At 45.5% G+C, this 25,073-nt stretch overlaps 1 protein-coding gene across 3 annotated transcripts in view; it reads left to right on the top strand.

The window, feature by feature from the left end:
• Positions 1 to 25,073, top strand: part of LOC132406173 (dedicator of cytokinesis protein 8-like) — a 239,078-nt gene that overhangs the window by 109,450 nt on the left and 104,555 nt on the right. For all 3 annotated transcript variants that reach the window (XR_009516088.1, XR_009516087.1, XM_059991466.1), the window contains exons 15-17: positions 15,344 to 15,461; positions 21,280 to 21,350; positions 22,981 to 23,122. Coding sequence is in view for 1 of the 3 variants with exons in the window: in XM_059991466.1 (XP_059847449.1) it covers positions 15,344 to 15,461; positions 21,280 to 21,350; positions 22,981 to 23,122 (331 nt within the window). In the remaining 2 variants the exon portion in view is untranslated. The remainder of the gene's footprint in view (positions 1 to 15,343; positions 15,462 to 21,279; positions 21,351 to 22,980; positions 23,123 to 25,073) is intronic.

Genomic DNA, 25,073 nt, shown 5'->3' with positions numbered 1-25,073 from the left:
TGTCCTTTCTTAGGCCAACATACCCTTCAATGAGGCTCAACTTGCCTCCAAGTAATTTTGATGGCCCGTGGCATGCTGTACACATGAAATAGACACTCCATTCCAAACTCCCTCTGACTAAAACATTACCAGGCCATGGGAGAACATGATTCAAATACAAAGGTATATGCGTAAAGCCTCCTTGAAAGGTGTGAAGTCCCCACTGACATAGATATCCCTTTCCATGACCACTCAGAATGGAGAAGGACCATTCTGGATGGTGCCCAGAGCCTTGAGTCACTTCATTGGGAGCACACGAAACTCAGGAAGAATGATGAAAGGGGCATACCTCCTCCCAGACTATCCATCTGCCTGCAACCTCCGGCCCTAATGAAGATCAAAACGCTAGAGATGCTCGCGGTCTGAAATAAAGCAAAATAGAAAATCCTGTAAATACTCAGCTGGCCCAGCAGCATCTGTGGAAAGAGAAAAGGAGTTAATGTTTGTTGAAGAGGTTTCAACTTCACTTGTAAACTTTGTTCCTCTCTTCAAAAGTAATGTTTAACCCCCTGAGGTTTTCAGCTTCTCTCCTCACTTTGGCAACATCTATGGGTTGGACCTTGGACTCACAGCAATCAGAACTGAAAAATAAACATGCCATCCTTCAGCTGTCTCATTAGAAGAAGCTGTCATGAGACCAGCTCAGCTGTGCTCGCCTCCTGAACTTTGGGGCTGGCTTTGGTCCCTGTTGGGTGTGTTTACTCCTTGGACTAGATCTAGACATGTGACTGTACAAAACCCACACTATCGCACGGTACAAGATCTGAGCCTGAGAAATCCAGCTTGACAGTAGAAGATTAACTTGAAAAGTGGTCCAGTCCCTAACATCACTCTGATATAGTAAATTGCTGTCCATTCAAGTACATACAGTAATGTGTTAAGTCATGTACACAATAGGTGCTGACACAAACTACTTTATCAGATCATGAATAAAAAATCTGATTTGATCTACTGAATGGGCTCATTCTTCACTGCACTGGCATCCCTTCCCCTAATTTCCATTTCATCAAGATCCACATAATGGTTGCAACAGATGTAAGTTAAAACAAATGGAAAACTGTGACATTCATAACAGCCATCCTCTACCTCCCAAACACAGACACTAACACAGTAATTTAACTCCCCATTATTCTGCAACCCTTTTCCAATATTATTTAAAGTTCTGCAGCTAGGAATTCACTACTGGCTGGATTACAAATCGATAGTCTGGCTTTAGGGCCTCCAGATCAACATTCTATCTGATTCTCTCCTTTTGCACTGTATATTCCATGACTTCACATGAAAAATAGAATAGGGTATTGATCAATATGCATTTTAATAGGGAAATATGCATAGATTAAGCAAACAAGTTGTGTGTTAGCAGCTTTGCCAAATTAGATTGAATCCTTCACGTTTCTTTGCTATGTAATCCTGACGTAGAGTCGGGAGTGTTGACCATTTGTCAATGGAAGTAGGTTAGGAAATTGACCACACAACTCATAATGAATCGAAGCTCACACTTCATTTTCTCTGCACAAACAACAATTTAACTCTGTTGACCCTGGCCCAATAACTTAGAATGTGAATTCTACTGTTCCCTCTGTACCAATGCTCACTTAGACCGCCTGTCCAACTTATAACAGTGAAATAGGGGATCTACATGGCTAGATGATCGATCCTATCTTTGCCCAGCCCCTGGCATGGGGGTTCTCTCTTGCAATGGTGGGTCTCTTGAGAGAGTTATCACTGATAGCACACTCGAAGTGTCCACTTTTATACTCGTTCCTTACCAATTCAAATTTTGCATTCCTCTGTCATTGGCTGTATGTCATCTGGCTGATCTTTAACGCTTTCTTATTGGCTCTGCTCCAGGCTAGCATTCATTTATTGCCCTCTTCCCATCAAGTGACAATCGGTGATTTATGGCTGTCTGTTCTCTTCAGCAACCAGCTCGAATCACTCCAGGAAGGCACCAACCCCAATATTCACAATCTTGCATGTTATGTTATATCAAAGAACACCTCACAAATAACAGCTCATTTGGAAATTATCTCCAGTCCAGCAGATTATCTGAAACATCATTGTGTCTACTTTAAACAAGAACTGCATCTCACAAAATGGAGGATGTGAAACAGTTCCACAAAATGGTGTCCTTCATCTCCAAGCACATGGCAGGAACAAAGAGAATTGCTCTGTCTGCTGCCACTGTCCTTGACCCATTCGAGTTCAACATTTTCTTCTACATTTTAAATCCACTGTGGCCAACAGGAGGAAGAAAAGAGAAAAAACTGGTTGCATATAGCCGACAGATAAGCTTGAAGTTAGGAAGCCCAAGAGATCAGAAGCATTTTCACTTTTAGTTGGGTGACGATTTAAAAATGGATATTAGAATAGGAATGCAGGATGGGCAGTTCATGTAACTCATAATTTTTATTCTTTAAGCAAGGTGATTTGCAGTGAATTGATATTGCATATGTAATGTGAGGCCCTGTAGCGGTGTGCTACAAGCAGCGCTAAAATTACGACACGGAGTCGGTAACTGCAGTCGAAGGAAAAACTTTATTCGAAAACTTCAGCCTCACTTTTAAGCCTCTGTCAACCGGCCCCCCATGGCGAAGAGGCTCCAAAGCTCTGTGCTCGCAAACCCCCGTAGGCTATCTAATTGTGAGTCGGTTCGGATACGCTAGGAAATGAGGCGCTACATAACCCCCCCCCAGAACCGGCGATACACCCCCCAATGTCCACAGCCTGGGCCAGAACCTGCTTGGGAGGTCGGCCTCTGCGCCGAGGCGCCGGAAACTCGGCCGGTTGCGCCAGGTCCACATGGGCCGGCTTGAGGCGGTCCACCGTGAAAACCTCCTCCTTCCCCCCAACGTCCAGCACGAACGTGGACCCGTTGTTCCGGAGCACCGTAAACGGCCCCTCGTATGGCCGCTGCAGCGGTGGCCGATGCCCGCCCCTTCGTACAAACACAAACTTACAGTTCCGTAGGTCTTTGGGTACGCAGGTCGGGTGCCGCCCATGCTGTGAAGTGGGTATGGGGGCCAGGTTACCGAGCTTCTCGCGAAGTCTGCCCAGGACTGCAGCGGGTTCTTCCTCTTGCCCCCTCGGGGCTGGTAGGAACTCCCCGGGGACGGCCAGGGGCGCGCCGTATACCAACTCGGCCGACGAGGCGTGCAGGTCGTCCTTGGGCGCTGTGCGGATGCCGAGTAGGACCCAGGGAAGCTCGTCCGCCCAGTTGGCTCCCCGCAGGCGGGCCATGAGGGCCGACTTCAGGTGACGGTGGAAACGCTCCACTAGCCCGTTCGACTGTGGGTGGTAGGCAGTGGTGTGGTGCAGCTGAGTCCCCAAAAGGCTGGCCATAGCTGACCACAGGCTGGAGGTGAACTGGGCGCCTCTGTCGGAGGTAATGTGGGCTGGTACACCAAAGCGGGATATCCAGGTGGCGAGCAGGGCTCGGGCGCAAGATTCGGAGGTGGTGTCGGTGAGCGGGACCGCCTCTGGCCATCTTGTGAACCGGTCCACGATAGTCAGGAGGTAACGCGCTCCGCGCGACACTGGCAGGGGGCCCACGATATCCACATGAATGTGGTCGAAACGCCGGTGGGCGGGATGGAACTGCTGCGGTGGGGCTTTGGTGTGCCGCTGAACCTTGGCCGTCTGGCAGTGCATGCACGTTCTGGCCCATTCACTGACCTGTTTGCGGAGACCGTGCCAAACGAACCTGCTGGAAACCAGCCGGACAGTTGTCCGGATGGAGGGATGCGCCAAGTTATGAATGGAGTCGAAAACACGTCGCCGCCAGGCTGCGGGGACGACCGGACGGGGCTGGCCGGTGGCGACGTCACAGAGCAGGGTCCTCTCACCTGGGCCCACGGGGAAGTCCTGGAGCTGCAAACCAGAGACCGCAGTCCTGTAACTCGGAATCTCCTCATCTACCTGCTGTGCCTCTGCCAGTGCCTCAAAGTCTACCCCTTGGGAAAGGGCATGAACGGTAGGGCGAGAGAGCGCATCCGCCACGACATTGTCCTTACCCGAGATGTGCCGGACATCCGTTGTGTATTCAGAGATGTAGGACAGGTGGCGTTGCTGGCGGGATGACCAGGGGTCGGATGCTTTCGTAAACGCAAAGGTAAGCGGTTTGTGGTCCGTGAACGCGGTGAAGGGCCGACCTTCTAGGAAGTACCTGAAATGCCGGATTGCCAGGTAGAGCGCCAACAGTTCCCGGTCAAAAGCACTGTACTTGAGCTCGGGTGGCCGCAGGTGTTTGCTGAAAAACGCCAGGGGTTGCCAGCGACCTGCGATGAGCTGCTCCAGCACCCTACCGACTGCCGTGTTTGATGCGTCCACTGTGAGGGCGGTAGGGGTGTCCATTCTGGGATGTACTAGCATTGCGGCGTCAGCCAAAGCTTCCTTCGTTTGAACGAAAGCGGCGGCGGACTCCTCGTCCCAGGTAATGTTCTTGCTCGGACCCGACATCAGGGCGAACAGGGGGCGCATGATCCGGGCAGCTGAAGGGAGGAAGCGGCGGTAGAAATTGACCATACCTACGAATTCCTGAAGGCCTTTGATCGTGGTGGGTCGGGGGAAGTGGCGGACCGCATCTACCTTAGCGGGCAGAGGGGTTGCCCCGTCTTTAGTAATCCTGTGGCCCAGGAAGTCAATGGTATCAAGTCCGAACTGGCATTTGGCAGGGTTGATTGTAAGACCGTACTCACTCAGTCGGGCGCAGAGTTGACGGAGGTGGGACAGATGCTCCTGACGACTGCCGCTGGCTATGAGGATGTCATCCAAATAGATGAACGCGAAGTCCAGGTCCCGTCCCACCGCGTCCATTAACCGCTGGAACGTCTGTGCGGCATTCTTCAGGCCGAACGGCATGCGGAGGAACTCGAAGAGGCCAAACGGGGTGATGAGAGCCGTTTTGGGGACGTCGTCAGGATGCATCGGGATTTGATGGTACCCTCGGACAAGGTCGACCTTGGAGAAGATCCGGGCGCCGTGCAGGTTTGCCGCAAAGTCCTGAATGTGCGGCACAGGGTAGCGGTCCGGTGTGGTAGCCTCGTTCAGCCTGCGGTAGTCGCCGCACGGTCTCCAGCCCCCCGTCGCTTTGGGCACCATGTGCAGGGGGGAAGCCCAGGGGCTGTCGGACCGCCGGATGATCCCCAATTCCTCCATTCTCTGGAACTCCTCCTTCGCCAGTCGGAGCTTGTCCGGGGGAAGCCGCCGAGCACGGGCATGGAGGGGTGGTCCCTGTGTCGGGATGTGGTGCTGTACGCCGTGCCTGGGCATGGCTGCTGTGAACTGCGGTGCCAGAACCGATGGGAACTCCGCCAGGACTCTGGTGAAATCGTTGTCGGACAGCGTGATGGAGCCGAGGTGAGGGGCTGGCAACTGGGCCGCGCCCAGGGAGAACGTCTGAAAGGTCTCGGCGTGTACCAGTCTCTTCCTGGGCAGGTCAACCAGCAGGCTGTGAGCTCGCAAAAAATCCGCACCCAGAAGCGGTTGGGCTACGGCGGCCAGTGTGAAGTCCCACGTGAACTGGCTGGGGCCGAACAGTAGCTGCACCTGACGGGTGCCATAGGTCCTTACTGTGCTGCCATTCACGGCCCTCAGGGGGGGACCCGGTGCCCTGCTGCGGGTGTCGTAAAACGCTGATCTCAGCCCCAGTATCGACCAAAAACCGGCGTCCCGACCTTCTATCTCACACATACAGGAGGCTATCCCGATGGCCAGCCGCCGTAGCCATCAGCGGCGGCTGGCCCTGGCGTTTCCCGGGAACTTGCAGGGCGGGCGGCAACGGCGGGCTTCTGCGCCCCACCGCTGGTGGTAGAAGCACCAGTGGTCATTGGGCCGGGGGTTAGTGGGCTCTGCGGCCGGGCCTGGACTGGTTTGCTGCCGGGAGCGTGGCTGGGAGATCTGTGCGATGGACGCCCCGCTCACCTTTTTGGCGTTCCACAGCAAGTCCGCCCGGTCTGCCACCTTCCGGGGGTCACTGAAATCCGCGTCGGACAGCAGCAGGCGTATGTCCTCGGGCAGCTGCTCCAGGAATGCCTGCTCAAACATGAGGCCTGTGTGTCCCTCGGCCAGAGACAACATCTCATTCATTAAAGCCGATGGGGGTCTGTCGCCCAAGCCATCCAGGTGCAGTAAACGGGCAGCCCGCTCGCGCCGTGAGAGTCCGAAAGTCCTGAGGAGCAGGGCTTTGAATTCCGTGTACTTGCCGTCTGCCGGGGGCGACTGTACGAACTCCGCGACCTGGGCAGCTGTGTCCTGGTCGAGGGAGCCCACCACGTAGTAGTAGCGGGTGTCTTCTGAGGTGATCCGGCGAACGTGGAATTGGGCTTCGGCTTGCTGGAACCATAGGTCCGGGCGCTGTGTCCAGAAACCCGGCAGTTTCAATGAAACCGCATGAACAGAGGCGGCGTCTGTCATTTCTGGTCCAAAAATCGTTTGGACCGTCGGGGTCACCAATTGTAGCGGTGTGCTACAAGCAGCGCTAAAATTACGACACGGAGTCGGTAACTGCAGTCGAAGGAAAAACTTTATTCGAAAACTTCAGCCTCACTTTTAAGCCTCTGTCAACCGGCCCCCCATGGCGAAGAGGCTCCAAAGCTCTGTGCTCGCAAACCCCCGTAGGCTATCTAATTGTGAGTCGGTTCGGATACGCTAGGAAATGAGGCGCTACAGCCCAATTATATCCATTTTCTGATTGACACCAAACTTACAGCACAGTAAGCAGCCTGAGAGCATGTTGGGAGTTGCACTTGTTTGACGGCAAAAAGCTCAAGTCCATTGCAAGGGTGGGGAGTTGCAAAGGGTGTGGTGGCTATTCAACCCTTTAAACTCCTGTTGATCAAAATTATATTCATTTAAATGTTGAGAACACAGTTCCTTGCAAGCTGCAGACCTTGATATCGGGAACCCCTTTGGGCTTTCTCCCATTGTATTGCCATCAATTCAGTGGAAACACGGGTAATTAGGTTTTCTCCAAAACTCTGGCCAGATTACAGCTGCAAACACTCTGGAGAAATATTCAGATCTTATTTTTTGTATATCTGGGAGATAACGTTGCTGTATCTGACCAAATTACAATAACAGAATTTCTGGGGCATACCCAGAATTGTTATATTTGAGAGAGAGTTCTACTGTTCTGTTTTCAGTTGTTTTTAGAAATCACCCCGAAACAGGGCAGTTAAACTTGTAGCCAGGCAGGAGCCTGTCTGGAATCCAAACAGCAGAGAGACTGCAGTCTGGGGCTGCCACAGTGCAAATGCATCTTAATTAGTCTAAATGAATGTCATAAATAAAATCAGTTAATAGTTCAGTTGTATTAATTTCATTCACACAACATTCGGCCTGTAGCTTATGCCTAACTGATTTATTTAAAGATTTTTGTTTGGTTTATAAAGCAACGTTGAAGGTTCAAGAGAACCTGGAATTCTGCCAAATGCCCCTGAGCTCCGGCAGCATTGGAAGAGAAGTCAGGGTCGTGTACCTGTGCAAGTGTGGAAGAGCACGTAGCTCTGTTTGAAAGTGCCTCACTACGTGTCAGGCAACTGGGCTGAAAGTTGAGAGGCAAACGATTAAAGATAGCCTGGCTCAAAGCTGTACTGAACACTGAATAAGAGGCTCCACAGTGTTCAGTACTAGCGCAAGGCATGGCTTTAAGAGCTGTTCAATTATGTGATCCTGTTGTTAGATAATTGGGGAAAGCCAGTTTGTAGAAGTACTGGAAAAACTCAACACCAGAAAGGAAAAAAATAATATTAACATTTTAGCTCAATAAGTTTTATCGAAACAAAACTCAACATTTCCTCTACCTCATTTAGGTGTTGAACTGAGCGAGTGATGCAAGGCGAGGGGACAGGATTACGATCTGCACCAGTTAATATAAAGAACTGGCTTTTGTTTGTCCTTTCTGCAGGTCACAGCTTAATAGTAAAATTAGAACAGGAAACCACTGTGGGTTACTTTCTCATAGAAGGGAAACTGTTGCATGCATTTACTTTAGCCTTCCAATGTTTTAACGTGAGCCAATTGCCCTTTAAATTAATATAGAGTTGTTGCTTCCATTCATTATAGTGTGTGAAAAGGTGCTTGAACCTGCTTACATTTAGCTGGTTTGAATCATGGTCCTTCATTCTATGCAGGTAATGGGCAATAATTCAAAGTGAAACATTACTCAGGATTAACCATTTCCATTTTATTTGGAATCTAAAGTACATTTATAGTGTATTTTCTTTCAACCCTTCTGAGGTTCTAGATTTATTTTCATAATTCTCTTTCATTAGTGGATGAAGGATCTAAACAGTTCAGGGAGTTTGGGATGTCAGGAGGAGTTGTCTCGAGAAATTGAATTAAGTCTGGAGAACATTACCCTCAGCAAATAGTGTGATATCTGAGTAGAATCTTGTGGGTTTGCTTTGAGTTCTGTTGCAATGTAAAACAACTGAAGTAAAGACAGCGCAGAGGACAAATGATTTTCAACCAGACAGAGACATAGGAAGATTGGTCGAAACAGTCCAACTCTGTCCTGGAGCTGAGCAGGTTGTCCTGATCTGCCGTGGCCGCTGTGCCAAGAGTGGACTCGTGGACTCTGCAGTACAATCATTTACCTTGGCTCTTTAAAAGAGGAAGTCAATAAACCCCATTCACGCGCTGTTCTTCAAATTGCTCTATTTTGAATTTTTAGCTGCATTCCTTTTGAAAGTAATGTTGATGTTTCCCTTGCAGCTATGTTCCTGCTGCCCAAGACACAACATTCGGTGATTTTTATTTTTGAAGGCACTGCTTCTATTTCCTTCCCTTTGCTCTTTTGGTAAATTCAGCTCCTTACTACTTTCTTCACATGAATTGTTTTTGAAAGAAGTCGGTTTTGTCTGGGGAAATACTAGAGAATAAATAGGCATGAACATGAACCCTGGTGTGGGGTTTTCTGTGATTATTATAACTGGCTTTAGAATTAGAAGAAATCACCTGTGTCACAGACACACAAGCAGAATGCTGGAGGAACTCAGCCGGCCAGGCAGCATCTGTGGAAAAAAAGTGCATTCAACGTTTTGGTCCAAAGGGTCTCAGCCCAAAGCATCAACTGTACTTTTCCCCATAGATGCTGCCTGGCCTGCTGAGTCCCTCCAGCATTTTGTGTGTGTTGCTCGGATTTCCAACAGCAACAGATTTTCTCTTGTTTGTGATCGGGTTACTACATACATCACAGAAGAGCTTCTACATATGTGACTCATTTTCCTCTACTTTAGTCATTCCCCCCTTGAATTACATATCAAGGTTCAATGTTTATTAAATGATTAGGCTTTAAACTATTTGCCATTTGCCCTTTTTATTTTATCGGACTGCAGGTCACATTACATGGTAATGCACATCACCTCATACACTGAGGTAGTTCACAACAGCTCCAGATTACATAAGAACAAAACAGAAGCTGAATCTTCCGCAGAGATGGAGGATACAAGAGCAGGCGCTTTGAGCTGTTGTGTATGTTTTCCGCTGTAAATCAGTACAGTGTTCAGAGTCTGAGGACGCTGAAGGAGGACAATTATGATCTGCGATGTAAACAAAGAGCTCTTACTAGAAATCATTTCCTGACAGAGAATAGTTTCCAGGGAAGAGCTTTCTATTTACATTGTAGACTCCCATTCATCTTCCCTCTGTCCACAATGGCTACTGTGCTTAATTGGTAATAATCATTCACTCTAGCTCTTTGAAAGAGCCGTCCAGTAACTCCATTCACAGCTTGCACTTCCAGCATCTGCAGATTTTCTTGTGTTTATTCTTTTTTTATTTATTATTTTTGTTTTAAATATTTACCTACATTCTCTTTGAAAGTGATATTGATATTTTTCTTGAATTACTGTTATTCATATCCAAAGTGAACCTTTTTAGTAATTCAGAATCAGAATCGGATTTATTATTACTGACATCTGTCATGAAACTTACTGTTCTTAGGCAGTACTTTTTAAAGAAGCACCCCCTCTTTGCTCTTACGGTAACTTAAGCTCTTCACTCATTGAATAGTTTTTCCCTTTTACTTTTCCAGAGGTTGGCTTTCTAAGTCCTTATGGTTTTACATGGCAGGTGTGTGGGGTTGAGTAGGGTCTGGGACCAGCCATGATGGAATGACGGAGCAGACTCAATGGGCCTAATTCTTCTCTTATGGTCTTATATGATGCTGAAATGTGGAATCAGAAAGTTCTGCACAATGGATTTGCATCAACTGCTGGAAGGCATTTTCAACTCTGGGTATAGGGTGACTGATAATCACCTCACTTCCAGTCACCAATGAGGAGCTCCATGTAATTGTTTTCTAACTTTTAGGAGTCGGCGTTGATAACTAACTTAATGTCCTAATAATCATGAAATCGATACTCTTATGTTAGGACAGTCTTTTGTTAGGAGATTATATGTTCCTACAAGTGAAACAGCTCCCAAGTGTTAACCCGACGAGTAGCTATAGGCTCAGGTAGCCTGCTGCTCAGCTGTGAGGGATTGGCAGCTGAGCAGCAGGTAGTAGTGGCTCCCTGCAGTGTGTCAAGACTGACGTTTGGAGATCTGACATGCCTTGTGTACTGATTCATTTGTTACCACATCCCATCTACACCTTTCACTGCTTTCTCTCTCCAACCCGTTCACTCACCCCAAGTGAATGTATTATCGGCCCTGTCATAAACACACCCAAGCCTGCAAACCTAAACACACACGCGCGCCAGGATGCTGAGTTAAGAGTTATTGCTGTCCAAGGGCCAGGGGTCTTCATGGAGCCCCGCTTTATGTACCTTATGTTTGAAGACAGGAAACTGAAAACTGGCTGAGTTGCTACCTCGACGCTCAACCCAGTTTGGAAGGGAAGCGTGCAAGGAGCCACCTGGATTCGAACCCAGGACCACTCACCTTAAAATCCGGTGCGGATGCCACTACACCACCAGCCAGCTAATACATTTATGGGCCATGATTAATCCCTACCCACTTCACATTGTGGATGCCTCAGTCACTTCTCTAAACACAGAGATCTGTCTCATGGTTCCTTCTGTCTGCCTCTTCGTCAGCCCTCATCACCCCTGTGACTCATTAACATGAGTCATATTTATGGTTACACTTTACTGTTCTGTCTGTAGAGAGTTTCTCATTGGTACTACTATGTATAGTTTGCTGTAATCCCCCGTCAGCTGGAAAAAGACAGCCAAGGCAACAACCAACTTCTGCACAGCAGTGTGTACAAAGGAATCTGATATTGTTCCAGAAGGTACAGAACTATGCAAAAGTCTTAGGCACATGTGTAGAACTACGGTTCCTAAGAGTTTTGCACGGTGCTCTAGTAATTTTATGTACCGCACTGTACTGTTGCTGCAAAAAAAAAATCAACTTTCATGACATCTGTGAGAGATGATAAGCCTGGGTCTCTAATGTGGACTGAGAGTGGGAAAGGGGCAGGGAGAGGGGATCCATGGTTTGGGAAAAGGGAAGGGAAAGGAAAGAGAGCAGGACGCACCAGAGAGACATTCTATAATGGGCAATAAACCGATTGTTTGGAAACAAGTGACCCTGCCTAGTGTCACAGGGGTAGGTGTGTCTGCACCTGTGATACCCCCACCTCCTGGCACTCCTTCTCTGCCATCTGGTCCACATTCCTCCCGTGGCGCTCCATCCTTGCTATTCCCAACGTCCTTTACTTCCGCCGGATTTTACAAACTCACTTCCTGCTCCACATTGACAAATACAGTACCATGCAAAAGTCTTCATCACTCCAGATCTATATGTGTGTGTGTGTGCCTGAGACTTTTGCACAGTACTGTATGGTGATGGCAGGTTATTGCATGCCTGCAGGGTGTCATTTTGAGACCAGCTGAGAAGATGGACAAGACAATGCAGATCTGGAGATCACTTCCTTGGCAGCGGATTTATCCAGCGATGGGACAGTGATTATGATTGGCCTTTAACACAGAACATAGAACACAACAGCACAGTACAGGCCCTTCGGCCCACAATGTTTTGCCAACCTTTTTACCTACTCAAAGGTCAATCTAACCCTTCGCTCCATCATAGCCCTCCATTTTACCCTCATCTCTGTGCTTATCTGAGAGTCACTTAAATGTCCCTAATGTACCTGTCTCTACCACCATTGCTAGCTGTGTGCTCCAGGCACTTACCGTTCTCTGTGTAAAAACACTTATCTCTGTCATGTCCCTTATACTTTCCTCCAATCACATTAAAATTATGCCCCCTAGATTTAGCCATATCCTTCCTGGGTAGAAGTCGCTGGCTATCCACCCAATCTATGCCTCTTAACATCTTATACTCCTCTACTATGAGGCCTGTCATCCTCCACTCCAAAGAGTAAAGTCCCAGCTTGTTCAGCCTATTTTTATAAGAACCTCTATTTCAGGCAGCACCCTGGTAAATCTCCTCTGTACCCGCTCTGAAGCTTCTACATCTTTCCAATAATGAGGAGACCAGAACGAGCACGATATTTCAAATGTGGTTTAATATAGCTGCAGCATTACCTCATGGCTTTTGAACTCAATGCCCTGACTACAGAAGGCCAACACTCCATACAGCTTCTTAACAAAACTCTCAACTTGCACAGCAACTGCGAGGGGTCTATAGACATAGACCCCAAGATCTCTCTGTTCCTCCACACTGCCAAGAATCCTGCCATTAACTCGGAATTCTGCCTTCAAATTCGACCTTCCAAAGTGAATCACCTCACACTTCTCTGGGTTGAGCTCCACGCCTATGACTTGTATTAATCCTTGAGAAAGTTGTCATTTCTGTAGTTGAATCACGCCACCAAGGCCTTCTTGAGTTGAGACTCCCCTTGATCCAGTTTAGGACATGTCAGATTTCTTAATAAATTCATGTTTTAATGTCAATTGCTATTTTTAACTGAGAAGTGCTCAGAATAGCAGTGTCTGTCATCACGTTCAGCAAAAATGAACAAGGGTTCAATAGCTTTAGAGCAGTTATGAATAATGAGCCATTTACAGTCGATGTAAGAAACGTGCCAGGAGTCGGTAACGGGAAATACATGACAGAAAAATGGCTTTTTATTGTGCACTTAGCTTTGACAAAAATTCATTGCTTGAAATGATGAGGGAAACAGATTGATCAATAACTTTCTAAAGGGAATTGAAAGGAGTCAATTTGAAGAACCGTGAGGCAAATGTGGGAGACGGCTTCTCAAATGACTTTCATAGATATCTTGCATGTTATGTGGTGCAATTGAAAACGAACTGGACAACTTACAAATTTTGTGTCGTTTTCAGTGGCCTTCAATAGATGCTGGTTACTGGGTCAAAGTGGGATTCTTGGTTTGATCAGCAACCAGCTGTTCCTACACAGTGTGATGTGTTACAAACCCGCAGGTTTCACTTACTGTGGACTGTCACTTTAAAAGAGCGCTTCAGTGAAGCAAAACTATGATGTTGTTCACTGACTGACTCACAGCTTGTTTGCCTTTGAAACAAGGACACAGACAGTCACGGTCAGGAGTCAGAAGGAGTGAGGGAGGAGTGAACCTGGAAAAGGCAGCAGCTCCAGCTTGTCGAAGCTGGGAATTTGGAACTCTGCTATACCCACAAGGGTGGGTTGATTATCGATCCGGTGCACATCGAATGTGTGGCTGTCACTCCGTATAATCCAAAGGAGTGGATTTAGGAATGTCCTGTGGGACCACTCAAAGTTACCCCTTATCTGGGTGTGTTATGTGGTAACCCCTTGAAGACGGCATCCCTGTGACAGATCACAGGTGGTAATTCATGTGCGGATTTGGAATGACTCGACGGAGGGTCTTCGACAACTGATATCTATTAATTACCATTGTGGAACCTGTGGAATTCGACGTCATTGCCTTCTCTCTACATTTTACCTTGGATTACAAATACCTCTCTCCCATCATTTATTCCGTGGATGAACTGAACATTCATGTTTTCCCATCTCAAGACTCTTAAGCCTTGTTCCCCCAAGCTCAATAGTTTGGGAGTTATATTTACACACACAACACTGTTAACTTTTGTTTATCTTGGTTAAGTTGCTATGTTATAAGTAGATACTAATAAAGATAGTGGTTTTAACATCAAAACCAGACTCCAAGTTTGAACCCTATTGCTGCTGGTTTGTTTCTAAATTGTTAAAGTTCGTAACAGACGGACTTTATTGAGAGCGGCACTTCAAACCACTTATAATGTCTACACCCTACAAACCGAGAGCAGGACTTAGAAATTCCTTGGCACAGTTAAAAAAAATGTTGTGGAGTAAATTATTGGCATGACCCAGAGTGGGGAGACTTTATAAACATTCCAAAACTGAATTCCACACCTGATACATCAGTGGGATTTTACCCCTAGCACCTCAATATTAAACTTCACACTTTAATTACTATTAAAGTAGCGGCACATTCACAGTTCATCTCCAGAGAAACTTTCAAGCTTAGCATAACGAAATGGAGCGTTTCCTATTTGCTCATAGAACAACTTGGTTAACTCAAAGTTGAGTTTATTATCATTTGCACAAGTACGTGCATGCAGATGTGCAATGAGAAACTTGCCTGCAGCAGTATTACGGCCAGGTAGTATCATATAAGCAGTGTTCACAAGAAAAACATAAATTAAATGTAAATTCAGCACAATTTTACAAGAAGAAACACATTTAGAACAAAATAAATCAAAGTCCTTTTCAGTGCAAAGTGATCAAAGTGTTTCTGAACTGCTGTGATAAGGGTTTTGCTGGTCAGTTCAAGAACTGAGTTGCTGAAGGGAAGTAGCTGTTCTTGAACCTGGTGGAACAGGCTTTAAGACTTCTGAACAGAGCCCAGGATGGGTTATTTGATATGGAATATTAACATGTGGGAATTACTGATCCTGTCTCCCTAGAATCATGTAGTGAAAATGTCCAAATTGTCCCAACTAAGACCTTAAATATTGCCTCACATGTGTACAAGGCATGCTGTGCCTACAAGGTCCTTTCCCTGTCATTCTCAGCTTCCAGGACACAGGATCAATCTGGGTTACTGTGCTAACCTCTGCCCCATTTTGCATAACTGACAAGGTGATAGAAATTTGCAGAAACCTTGTACAATACCAAACTCTACTGGGAGCAGCTTGATTACCTGAAGTTATTAATAAAGGAAATTACAAAGCTACTGGTTGTGAACCATTGCTGGGAGAGGGAGGTTGAGAAATTCACTTATCCAGGGCAGTCCTTGGAAGGATCAACACGTCCACAACACTATGTCTTGTTTGGATGATTGACGACTTTTGGTAAATGCTGATCAAATTCTCACATCACTAGAATGTTTTGTCTTCTTTTTCAGAAATCTTCTCTATGTCTACCCTCAGTTCCTCAATTTCTCAAACCGACAGGGATCAGCACGAAACATCACCATGAAAATCCAGTTCCTGGAGAGTGAGGAGCCTGGTGCGGCCTTACAGGTGAAGGATGCGTTAATGATCAGGGCTTTGTTGTGTAAAAACCATCAGTCTAATTGAGGAGCTGAGTAGCCTGGAGTTCAAAGATATGTGGCTGACAATTAATTTAATTCACCATGGCATCATCTCATAGCTAGCGGAAAGAAATCTGGTCTTTCAGATCAGATCTTGTCTGTTTTTCTGTACTCACTTCTCACTGAGGGTAGTGAGTCTCTGCATTTCTCTACCTCAGAGGCTTTTGGAGGTTGGATCAATGAAGGCATTTAAGGAGGAGGTTGAAAACATTTTGAAGGATCAGTGAATTGGCTCAGAAGATGAGATGAGGCAAACACGAGGAAATCTGCAGATGCTGGAAATTCAAGCAACACACACAAAATGCTGGTGAAACACAACAGGCCAGGCAGCATCTATAGGGAGAAGCGCTGTCGAAGGGTCTTGGCCTGAAACGTCAACAGCACTTCTCCCTGTAGTTGCTGCCTGGCCTGCTGTGTTCCACCAGCATTTTGTGTGTGTTAGATGAGATGAGGGCTGGGGTAGACCAGCCTTGATCATATTAAATAGCAGGGCAAGCTAAGGGGCCAAGTGATTTATCCCAGGTCTTACGTTCTTGTGTTCTTATGATGATGAGCAGCTTTCATATGTACAGCAACAGTAGTGATTGAAACTTCTTCTTTTTCAATATTTTAATTAATATTATATAAATTGCATGAAAGAAAGAAATATTAAAAAAGAAACTTCTTAAAGAATATTACACTCCAAATTCCTGTTGTCTGCTGACACCAGACTGTAGTTGCTGGAACGTGGATTAACACACAAAATGCTGGTGGAACTCAGCAGGCCATAAGACATAGGAGCAGAATAAGGCCATTAGGCCCATCAAGTTTGCTCCACCATTCAATCATGTCTGATCTATTTCCCTCTCAACCCCATTCTCCTGCCTTCTACCTGTGACCTTTCACGTTCTGGGTTATGAAGGATCTATCAGCCTCCACTTTAAGTTCACCCAATGACCTGGACTCCACAGCTGCCTGTGGCAATGTATTCCACAGATTCACCACCCTCTGGCTAAAGAAATTCCTCATCATCTCCATTCTAAATGGACATCCCTATATTCTGAGGTTGTGCTTAGGCAGTCCTAGCCTGCCCCACTATTGGAAACATCCTCTCCACATCCACTCTATCTAGGCCTTTCTACTTTCAATAGATTTCAATGAGATTCCCACTCATTCTTCTAAACTCCAGCGAATACAGGCTCAGAACCAACAAACGCTCCTCTTATGATAGCCTTTCATTCCCAGAATAATTTTTGTGAACCTTCTTTGAACCCTCTCTAATGTTAGAACATTCTTTTTTAGTCGGCCAAGATTTTCCCGCAAGGAAACCATGCTGACTTCAGCCATTTTATCATGTGTCCAAGTATCCCGAAACCTTATTCTGAAAAAAAATTGAGACCAGCATTTTCCCAAACTCTGAGGTCAGGTTAACTGCCCTATAATTTCCTTTCTTTTGCCTCACTCCCTCCCTTCTTGAAGAGTGGAGCGACATTTGCAATTTTCATGTCCTCTGCAACCAGGCCAAGATCTATTGATTCTTGAAAGATCATTACTAATGCTTTCACAATCTCTTCAGCTTCTTCTGAATTTCTTCGGAATTTTGCATGCAGATGGGGGATGAAATAGTTTGATCTAAAACTAGTGTATTATGCTTGAACCAGGGAGACTAGAACGGGATGAGGGAGAAGTTGGCTAATGTGGATTGGGAGCACAGGCTGTTTGGTAGGTCAGTTGAGGGACAGTGGAATATTTTCAAAGAGATTTTTCAGTGCTCAACAAAAGTATATTCCAGTCAAAAGTAAGGACAGTAAGTGTGGGGAGAGCCAGCCTTGGATAACTAAGGACATAAGGACAGTATCAAATTGAAAGCTCGTGTACAAAGTCACAAAGAGTAGTGGGAGACTGGAGGATTGGGAAAACTTTAAAAAGAGACAGAGAACAACTAAACAAGAAAAAGGGAAAGTGAAGATAGAGTATGAAAGTAAATTAGCACAAATATAAAAACAGATAGCAAAAGTTTTTAAAAATATATAAAGCAGAAGAGAGTGGCTAAAGTCAATGTAGGTCCCTTGGAAGAAGAGAAGGGGAAATTGATATTGGGTGATAAGGCGATGGCTGAGGCATTGAACGACTATTTTGTGTCGGTCTTCATGGTGGAGGACACGTCTAATATGCCAAAGAAGGATGTTATGGACGAAATGGGAGGTGAGGACCTCGATAAAATCACTGTCAGTAAAGAGATAGTGATGAGAAAACTAGAAGGCCTGAAGGTAGATAAGTCCCCTGGACCTGATGGGATGCATCCCAGGGTGCTGAGGGAAATGGCGGAGGTTATAGTAGATGCGTTGGTAATCATTTATCAAAACTCTCTAGACTCTGGGCAGGTCCCGGCGGACAGGAAGACAGCAAGTGTCACACCACTTTTTAAAAAAAGGATGTAGGCAAAAGACAGGCAACTATAAGCCAGTTAGCTTAACATCTATAGTCGGAAAAATGCTTGAAGCTGTCACTAAGGAAGAAATAGTGAAACATTTAGAAAGGAGTGGTTCCATTAGACAGACACAGCATGGATTCAGAAAGGGCAGGTGCTGTTTGACAATGTTCTTTGAGGACATAATGAGTGCAGTGGATAGAGGGGAATAGGTGGATGTCGTATATTTGGATTTCCAGAAGGCATTCGATAAGGTGCCGCACAAGAGACTTATAAATAAGATATGGTTGCATGGAGTCAGTGGAAGTGTATTGGCATGGATAGTGGATTGGTTAACCAAAAGAAGGCAGAGAGTTGATATAAGTGGGTGTTTCTCCGGTTGGCAGTCAGTGGTGAGTGGGGTGCCACAGGGGTCGGCGCTGGGCCCGTAGCTGTTTACATAGAACATAGAACAGTACAGCACATTACAGGCCCTTTGGCCCACAATGTCGTGCTGACCCTCAAACTTTGCCTCCCATATAACCCCCCACCTTAAATTCCATTTACATTGATGATTTGGAAGAGGGGACTGAGTGTATCATAACAAAATTTGCTGATGACACTAAACTGAGTGGGAAAGCAAATTGCATGGAGGATGTGGAGAGTCTGCTGAGGGATATAGATAGGCTAAGTGAGCGGGCCAAGGTCTGGCAGATGGAATACAACGTCGGTAAATGCGAGATCATCCACTTTGGAAGTAATAGTAGAAGGGCAGATTATTATTTAAATGGTGAAAAATTGCAGCATGCTTTTGTGCAGGGGGATTTGGGAGTGCTTGTTCATGAATCGCAAAAAGTTGGCTTGCAGGTACAACAGGTTATTAAGAAGGCAAACGGAATGTTGGCCTTCATTGCTAGAGGGATTGAATTCAAGAGCAAGGAGGTCATGCTGCAACTATACAGGGTGTTGGTGAGGCTATACCTGGAGTACTGTGTGCAGTTCTGGCCTCCATACTTGAGGAAAGATATACTGGCTTTGGAGACAGTGCAGAGGAGGTTCACCAGGTTGATTCCAGAGATGGAGAGATTAAACTATGAGGAGAGATTGAGCCGCCTGGGACTACACTCACTGTAGTTCAGATGAATGAGAGGGAATCTTATAGAAATATACCAAATTTTGAAAAGGATAGATAAGATAGAATTAGGAAAGTTGTTTCCATTGGTAGGTGAGACTAGAACTGGGGACATTGCCTCAAAATTCAGGGGAGAAGATTTAGGACAGAGGTAAGGAGAAACTGTTTTTCCCAGAGAGTGGTGAATCTGTGGAATTCTCTGCCCAGGGAAGCAGTTGAGGCTTCTTCACTAAATATAATTAAGATACAGTTAGGTAGGTTTTTTACCAAGTAGGGGAATTATGGGGAAAAGGCTGGTCGATGGAGCTGAGTTTATGGACAGAGCAGCCATGATCTTATTGAATGGCGGGGCAGGCTCGATGGGCCGGATGGCCTACCCCTGCTCCTATTTCTTATGTTCTTTCAGAACCCTGTGCTGCAGTCCAACTGGTCCAGGTGATTTAATTACCTTCAAACGTTTTAGCTTCCCAAATACCTTCTCCTTAGTAATAGCAACTTCACTCACTTCTGTCCCTTATGCTCTTGAACTTCTAGCGTACTGCCAATGCCTTTCACAGTGAAGACTGATGCAAAAATCTTGTTCACTTTGTCTGCCAAGGCTTTGTCTCCCATTACTATCTCTCCAGCTTCATTTTCCAGTTGTCCGATATCCACTCTCACCTCTCTTTTACTCTTTATATATCCGAAAAAATCTTTTGGTATTTGTGGTGAACAACATATACCTGTCTGCACACGCCCCTCTGCTGACTGCTCCTGTGGCTCCTCCCACAGACCCCGGTATAAAGGCGATTGAGGCCTGAGCCCTGCCCTCAGTCTCCAGGATGTAGTATGGTGGTCAATTACTGCTTGTTCTTTCTTCCAGTCAATAAAAGCCTATATCTCACCTCACGTCTTGGAGAGTTATTGATGGTGCATCAGTATCTCCTTTGATATAATTGGCTAGCTTACCTTCACTATTTCATCGTTTTGCTCCTTACAGATGATTTAGTTGCCTTCTGTTGGTTTTTAAGAGCTTCCTAAATCCTCTACCTTACCACTAATTTTTTCTCTATTATATGCCCTCACTTTAGCTTTTATGTTGGCTTTGATATCCCTTGTCAGCCATCATCCTGCCTTTAGAATACTACTCCTTTGGGATGTATCTATCCTGCTCCTTCTGAATTGCTCCCAGAAATTCCAGCCACTGCTGCTCTGCCATCATCGCTTCTAGTGTCCCCTTCCACTCAACTTTGCCCAGCTCCTCTCTCATGCCTCTGTAATTCCCTTTACTCCACTGTAATACTGATACATTTAACTTTAGCTTCTCCCTCTGAAACTGCAGGGTGAAGTCTATCATATTATGATCACTGCCTCCTCAGGGTTCCTTGACCTTAAGCTGCCTAATCAAATCCGGTTCACGACATAACACTCAATCGAGTTTGGCTGATCCCGTAGTGGGCTCCACCACAAACTGCTCTAAAAAGCCACATCTTATGCTGCCGGACCTACTGAATCCCTGCAGCATTTTGTTTGTTGCTCCTGTTGTCTGATGCCTACCTCACTCTGTATTTAAATATTCATTTGGCCTCCTGCCTTTGATTCCTTTCCCTCTGTGGCCATTCTCTCCAAACAATCCCTCGATCCATTTGGCCCTTCTTTCTCTACTACCCTTCCTCTCTATGAACCCTCCCTTCTGTGTCACCCCACCCCATCTGACAATGTTTGGTTCTGCTGTCACTGTGAGTACCTCCCCATTATTGCTATGTCATTGACCAGTGCTGTAGGGTGATAGAGGAATAGAAATTCATTTTTGGGTATTAAGTATGTACTGGAGCCTTATATTCAACTCCCACTGCACAGTCCAATTACCTGCCTTGGTTTTTTTTTGTTACTCATGCCACATGTTCCCTTCACCTGAGTCCTGTATTGTTCTGTTCTTCCTTACGAGATGAGGGGAATGATCAGTGGGTCTCTAACCACTGAAACCCACGCAGTATTAATGAGCTCCAGCAGACGACTTAAGCGACAACCAACTGTCCAATGATCTGCAGAGTGATTATTCCTTGCGTCAGTTTAAATTGTTCTACCGAGGCATTGTATGGAGTTAAATATTGGCCAAAATGGTGCTTCAGGCTAAAGCCTCACCTCAGCTGCCTTAGGACCATGAACTATCATGATAAAGTCTGTCTTTAAGCGCTGCTTTTATTGAAGCTACATATAATGTTATTAATAATTATTTTCCCCCAGGTCATTTTTGGAAAATCTGGATATCCTGAATACACAACTGAATCGTATACACCTGTGGCCTATCACAGCAAGTATGCACTAGGAGGGAGTGGTGGGCACTGCAGTGTGCGTGGTCTTAGACACAATTAAAGAGATGAGAGCTTTTCTCCTCTGTGGTTTCAAATTGGAGCCCACAGTACAAGGTTCAGAGTTCAATAGCAACTAGGGTTCATCCAGCAGCCACCCTGTGAGACCAGGTGACCTGTTATAGTGGACTCAGTGGGCTTTAGTACAACACTGAGCTGAATGGGATCAATGAGTGCTCTCACCTTGACATCGGCAGGCGAGGTTGGTGGCCGCTCTCATGATGAGAGTCAATGTGATATCAGGTTGAGATTAAGGGCACTGTCACAGAGCAATCAGCTACCATGACAGGTAACTGATGCACAAGACTTTCTTTGATGGCGCTGTGGACAATAAACTGTAAACAATTCCTCACGACCATGCACATTGTAGGGTGCTAAGCCAATTATGTTTATCATCCCTGGGGATTTTTATAAGCAAAATCTGGAAGTTTGGGGTGGAGGTTGGGGATTATCACTGGAAATGTGTGTGATTTACATTTATTTAGAGTCTGCAAAGCAATCTGACGGTATTTTTATCAGTGACTTGATTATCACTCCAATGTAGATAGTGGTTTTATCTGTGAGTCCATGGTCTCTGTATCCCTGCCCTGTATATCCATACCTTCCTTAAGTCTCCTCTCAGATCTGATTGGTTTATTTAATGTTACTGCAATGTTTGGGCCCACATTTTTTCTCTTTCTCGCTGCATTATCAGGCTGTATGAAACTGCATTTGAAGGTGCACAGACAGGCTCTCAGCAGCCCCATGTTCAAAATGAGAATATTGGTTTGCTGTTCCATCCCTAATCCAGGAGTCCTGTGATCAAATAAGGGGCCGTCCTGGTCACTGTGCCTCAGTGACAAAGTGGTGGAAGTGGAGCTGTTTCACCCAGAAACTCACTAACTCCGTTCAGACACTGTTTTACTGGTTCTGGGCACAGCAGTAAAAAGCCAATAAGTGCCTCTTTTGGCTTCTCCTTCTGCACTGTGCGTGGTTATAGTTCAGTAATAATGCTTGCAAAAGGGTCGGTCACTGGATAAAACATTTATTACATTCTTTAATACAGTAGGGACAACTCAGCTCATTCCATTTAAACCATAAGACAGGAGCAGAATTAGGCCTTTCAGCCCATTGAGTCTGCTCTGTCATTCGGTTAAGGCTGATTTATTATCCCTCTCAACCCCATTCTCCTGCCTTCACCCTATAACCTTTGATGCCCTGACAAATCAAGAACTTATCACCCTCTGCTTTAAATATACCCAATGACGTGGCCTCCACAACCCTCTGGGTGAATGAAGTCCACCTTCCAGTTAAAGAAATTATTTATTTAGGGATACAGCACGATAGCAAGCCCTTCCAGCCAATGAGCCCGTCCTATTAGATCCATGTGACCAATTAACCCACTAACCCATATATCTTGGGAATGTGGAAGAAAACCCACATAGTCATGGAGAAAACTTACAAAATCCTTACAGATAGCAGTGGGAATTGAACCCAGGTCACTGTCTCTATTATTGGGTCTTCTAAGTATATGATTTAAATTCTCTCATTATTTAAGGATATCAGTTCCATGACATTGTTTTAACTATTCTGTCAGGAGTCCTTGCTTCCATGAGGAAGTGAAGATGAAGCTGCCTTCAAGTCTCACCAAGAAGCATCATTTACTCTTTACCTTCTATCACGTGAACTGTCAGCCCAAGCAGAGCCAGGACACACCGGAGGTTCCATTGGGTTACAGTGTAAGTCTCTACGTTATTGCCGTGTGCTCTGTCGCTGCTACTGCAGAACTGTAGCCACTCAGAGCAAGGGAATGTCAGCCTTGTGTTGAATAAGTGGCGCCCTGCTGTACTGGCAGAATGTCGGCAATAATTGGGCCCAGTCTTTCCTTTAGTTCAATCACAGGATGCACTTGGATTGTATTTGATTGAAATCGAGCCAGTTTGACTCCATTTTAAGCTGACTGCTGTCTGTTGGAATCCTTCATGCAGCGAAATCCTTATACAGTGAGACCATTTGTCTCGACACAAAGGAGCTGGAGGAACTCAGCAGGTCGGGCAGCATCTATGGAGGGAAATGGTCAGTCTATTGAATTGAATTGACTTTATTTCTTACATCCTTCTTATACACGAGGAGTAAAAATCTTTATGTATGTCTCCGTCTAAATGTGCAATGTGTGCAATTTATAGTAATTTATAATAAATAGTATGTACAACAGGCCAGCCAATATAATATAGAAATACAATTGCATCAGCATGAATTAAACAAGTTAATTATGAACTAATTATGTTTTGGTACAAGTCTCTTCATCAGACTGGAAAATAAGAGGGGGGATAGCCAGTATAAAAAAGTAGAGGGAGGGGTGGAGAAGATCAACCAGACAGACCACTTGACTCCTATGTTTACAAGTGGACTGTGAATGTTTCCAGTCCAACTCATGCTACAAGAGTGTGGCCCTTAACACACAAAGTTATAGAAGCTTTGATTTCAACAGTAACAAAAATATGAGTTTGTTGAATCATGTAATTGGTGGACTTCCACCGCACCTTGTGTTCAGTTTTTTTTTGGTGCTCAGTAAATGAGTTGCTGCCTTTTTTTCTTAAACGTAAAATGCCTCGGCTGTTTTATTTGTGAAAACCTACAAGTTTACCGTTGTAGTTAGGATCAGAAATAATAAGATCTGAAAGTTTGGAGATTAAGAGCTTTTGCACTTCCACCAAGTTTCAGTGAAAGAAACCCAGTAGCTTTTAAGCCATAGTTTTTTTAACTCCTCGGCTTGTGTGAGGTAACCAGGGTAAAAGGTTAGCCAAGAACAGCTAATAAAATTGCAACACTCACACACAATGCTGGAGCAACTTGGCAGATCAGGCAGCATCTCTGGAGGGAAGTGCCTCAGACCAAACATTGACGGTTTCTTTCTCTCATAGATACTGCCTGACCTCCTTAACCCCCCTAGCATTTTCTGAGTTTCCAGCATCTGCAGTGTATCTTGCATCTGCTGTAAGATTGAGAAAATAATGACTCATATCTCTTGCTCAATCTGTGTGTATCCTTGTTCACTGGAGCTGAGCTTGCATCAAACATGCAATACGTGATTAGCAGCACATGCCCGAGTCCATTAGGTACAGTGATTCCACCGACCCTGTCACTAAATGTATCTGGAGAGAGCCTCGCTCAGCTCTTGCTTGCGACCATACTGAACAAAAGGAGTGACAACTGATACTGGTGTCATACCTCTTGTGTACCTTTGCTAGAACCCACTGGGGAAATGTAAAGTGAAAGGTTCCACACAGAGCGTCACAGCAAAGCCATTTTGAACAAGCTGAATGGTGCTGTTGTGATAGTCACAGTCTTGGAAAAAGGTCCGGGTATTAATTACAAGCTTTCTTCCACAATATCATGAACTGAGGATATGCTTGTGACAAGTTCTTGTTAAAATCAAACATTTCATTAGAGTTTTCCAGGGAGGATTGGAGATCTGTTACATAATTTGATTCCCCAGTGACCAGACACCGTAAGCTTCTCCTCCTGCATTGGTACAGGCCGCCCAGCAGGGGTCTTATGGTCACTGTGCAGTTTCTTTGCTAATACACTGACACCATCCAACTTTAAAAATGGCTTTGCTGTCACATCCCGTACAACATGGTACCTTAACGGTTAGCATAACACTTTACAGCGCCAGCTATCAGAAGT

The sequence above is a fragment of the Hypanus sabinus genome, chromosome 16 (assembly GCF_030144855.1).
Source record: "Hypanus sabinus isolate sHypSab1 chromosome 16, sHypSab1.hap1, whole genome shotgun sequence".
Taxonomy (NCBI): domain Eukaryota; kingdom Metazoa; phylum Chordata; class Chondrichthyes; order Myliobatiformes; family Dasyatidae; genus Hypanus; species Hypanus sabinus.
This window is presented reverse-complemented; position numbering and strand designations above follow the sequence as displayed.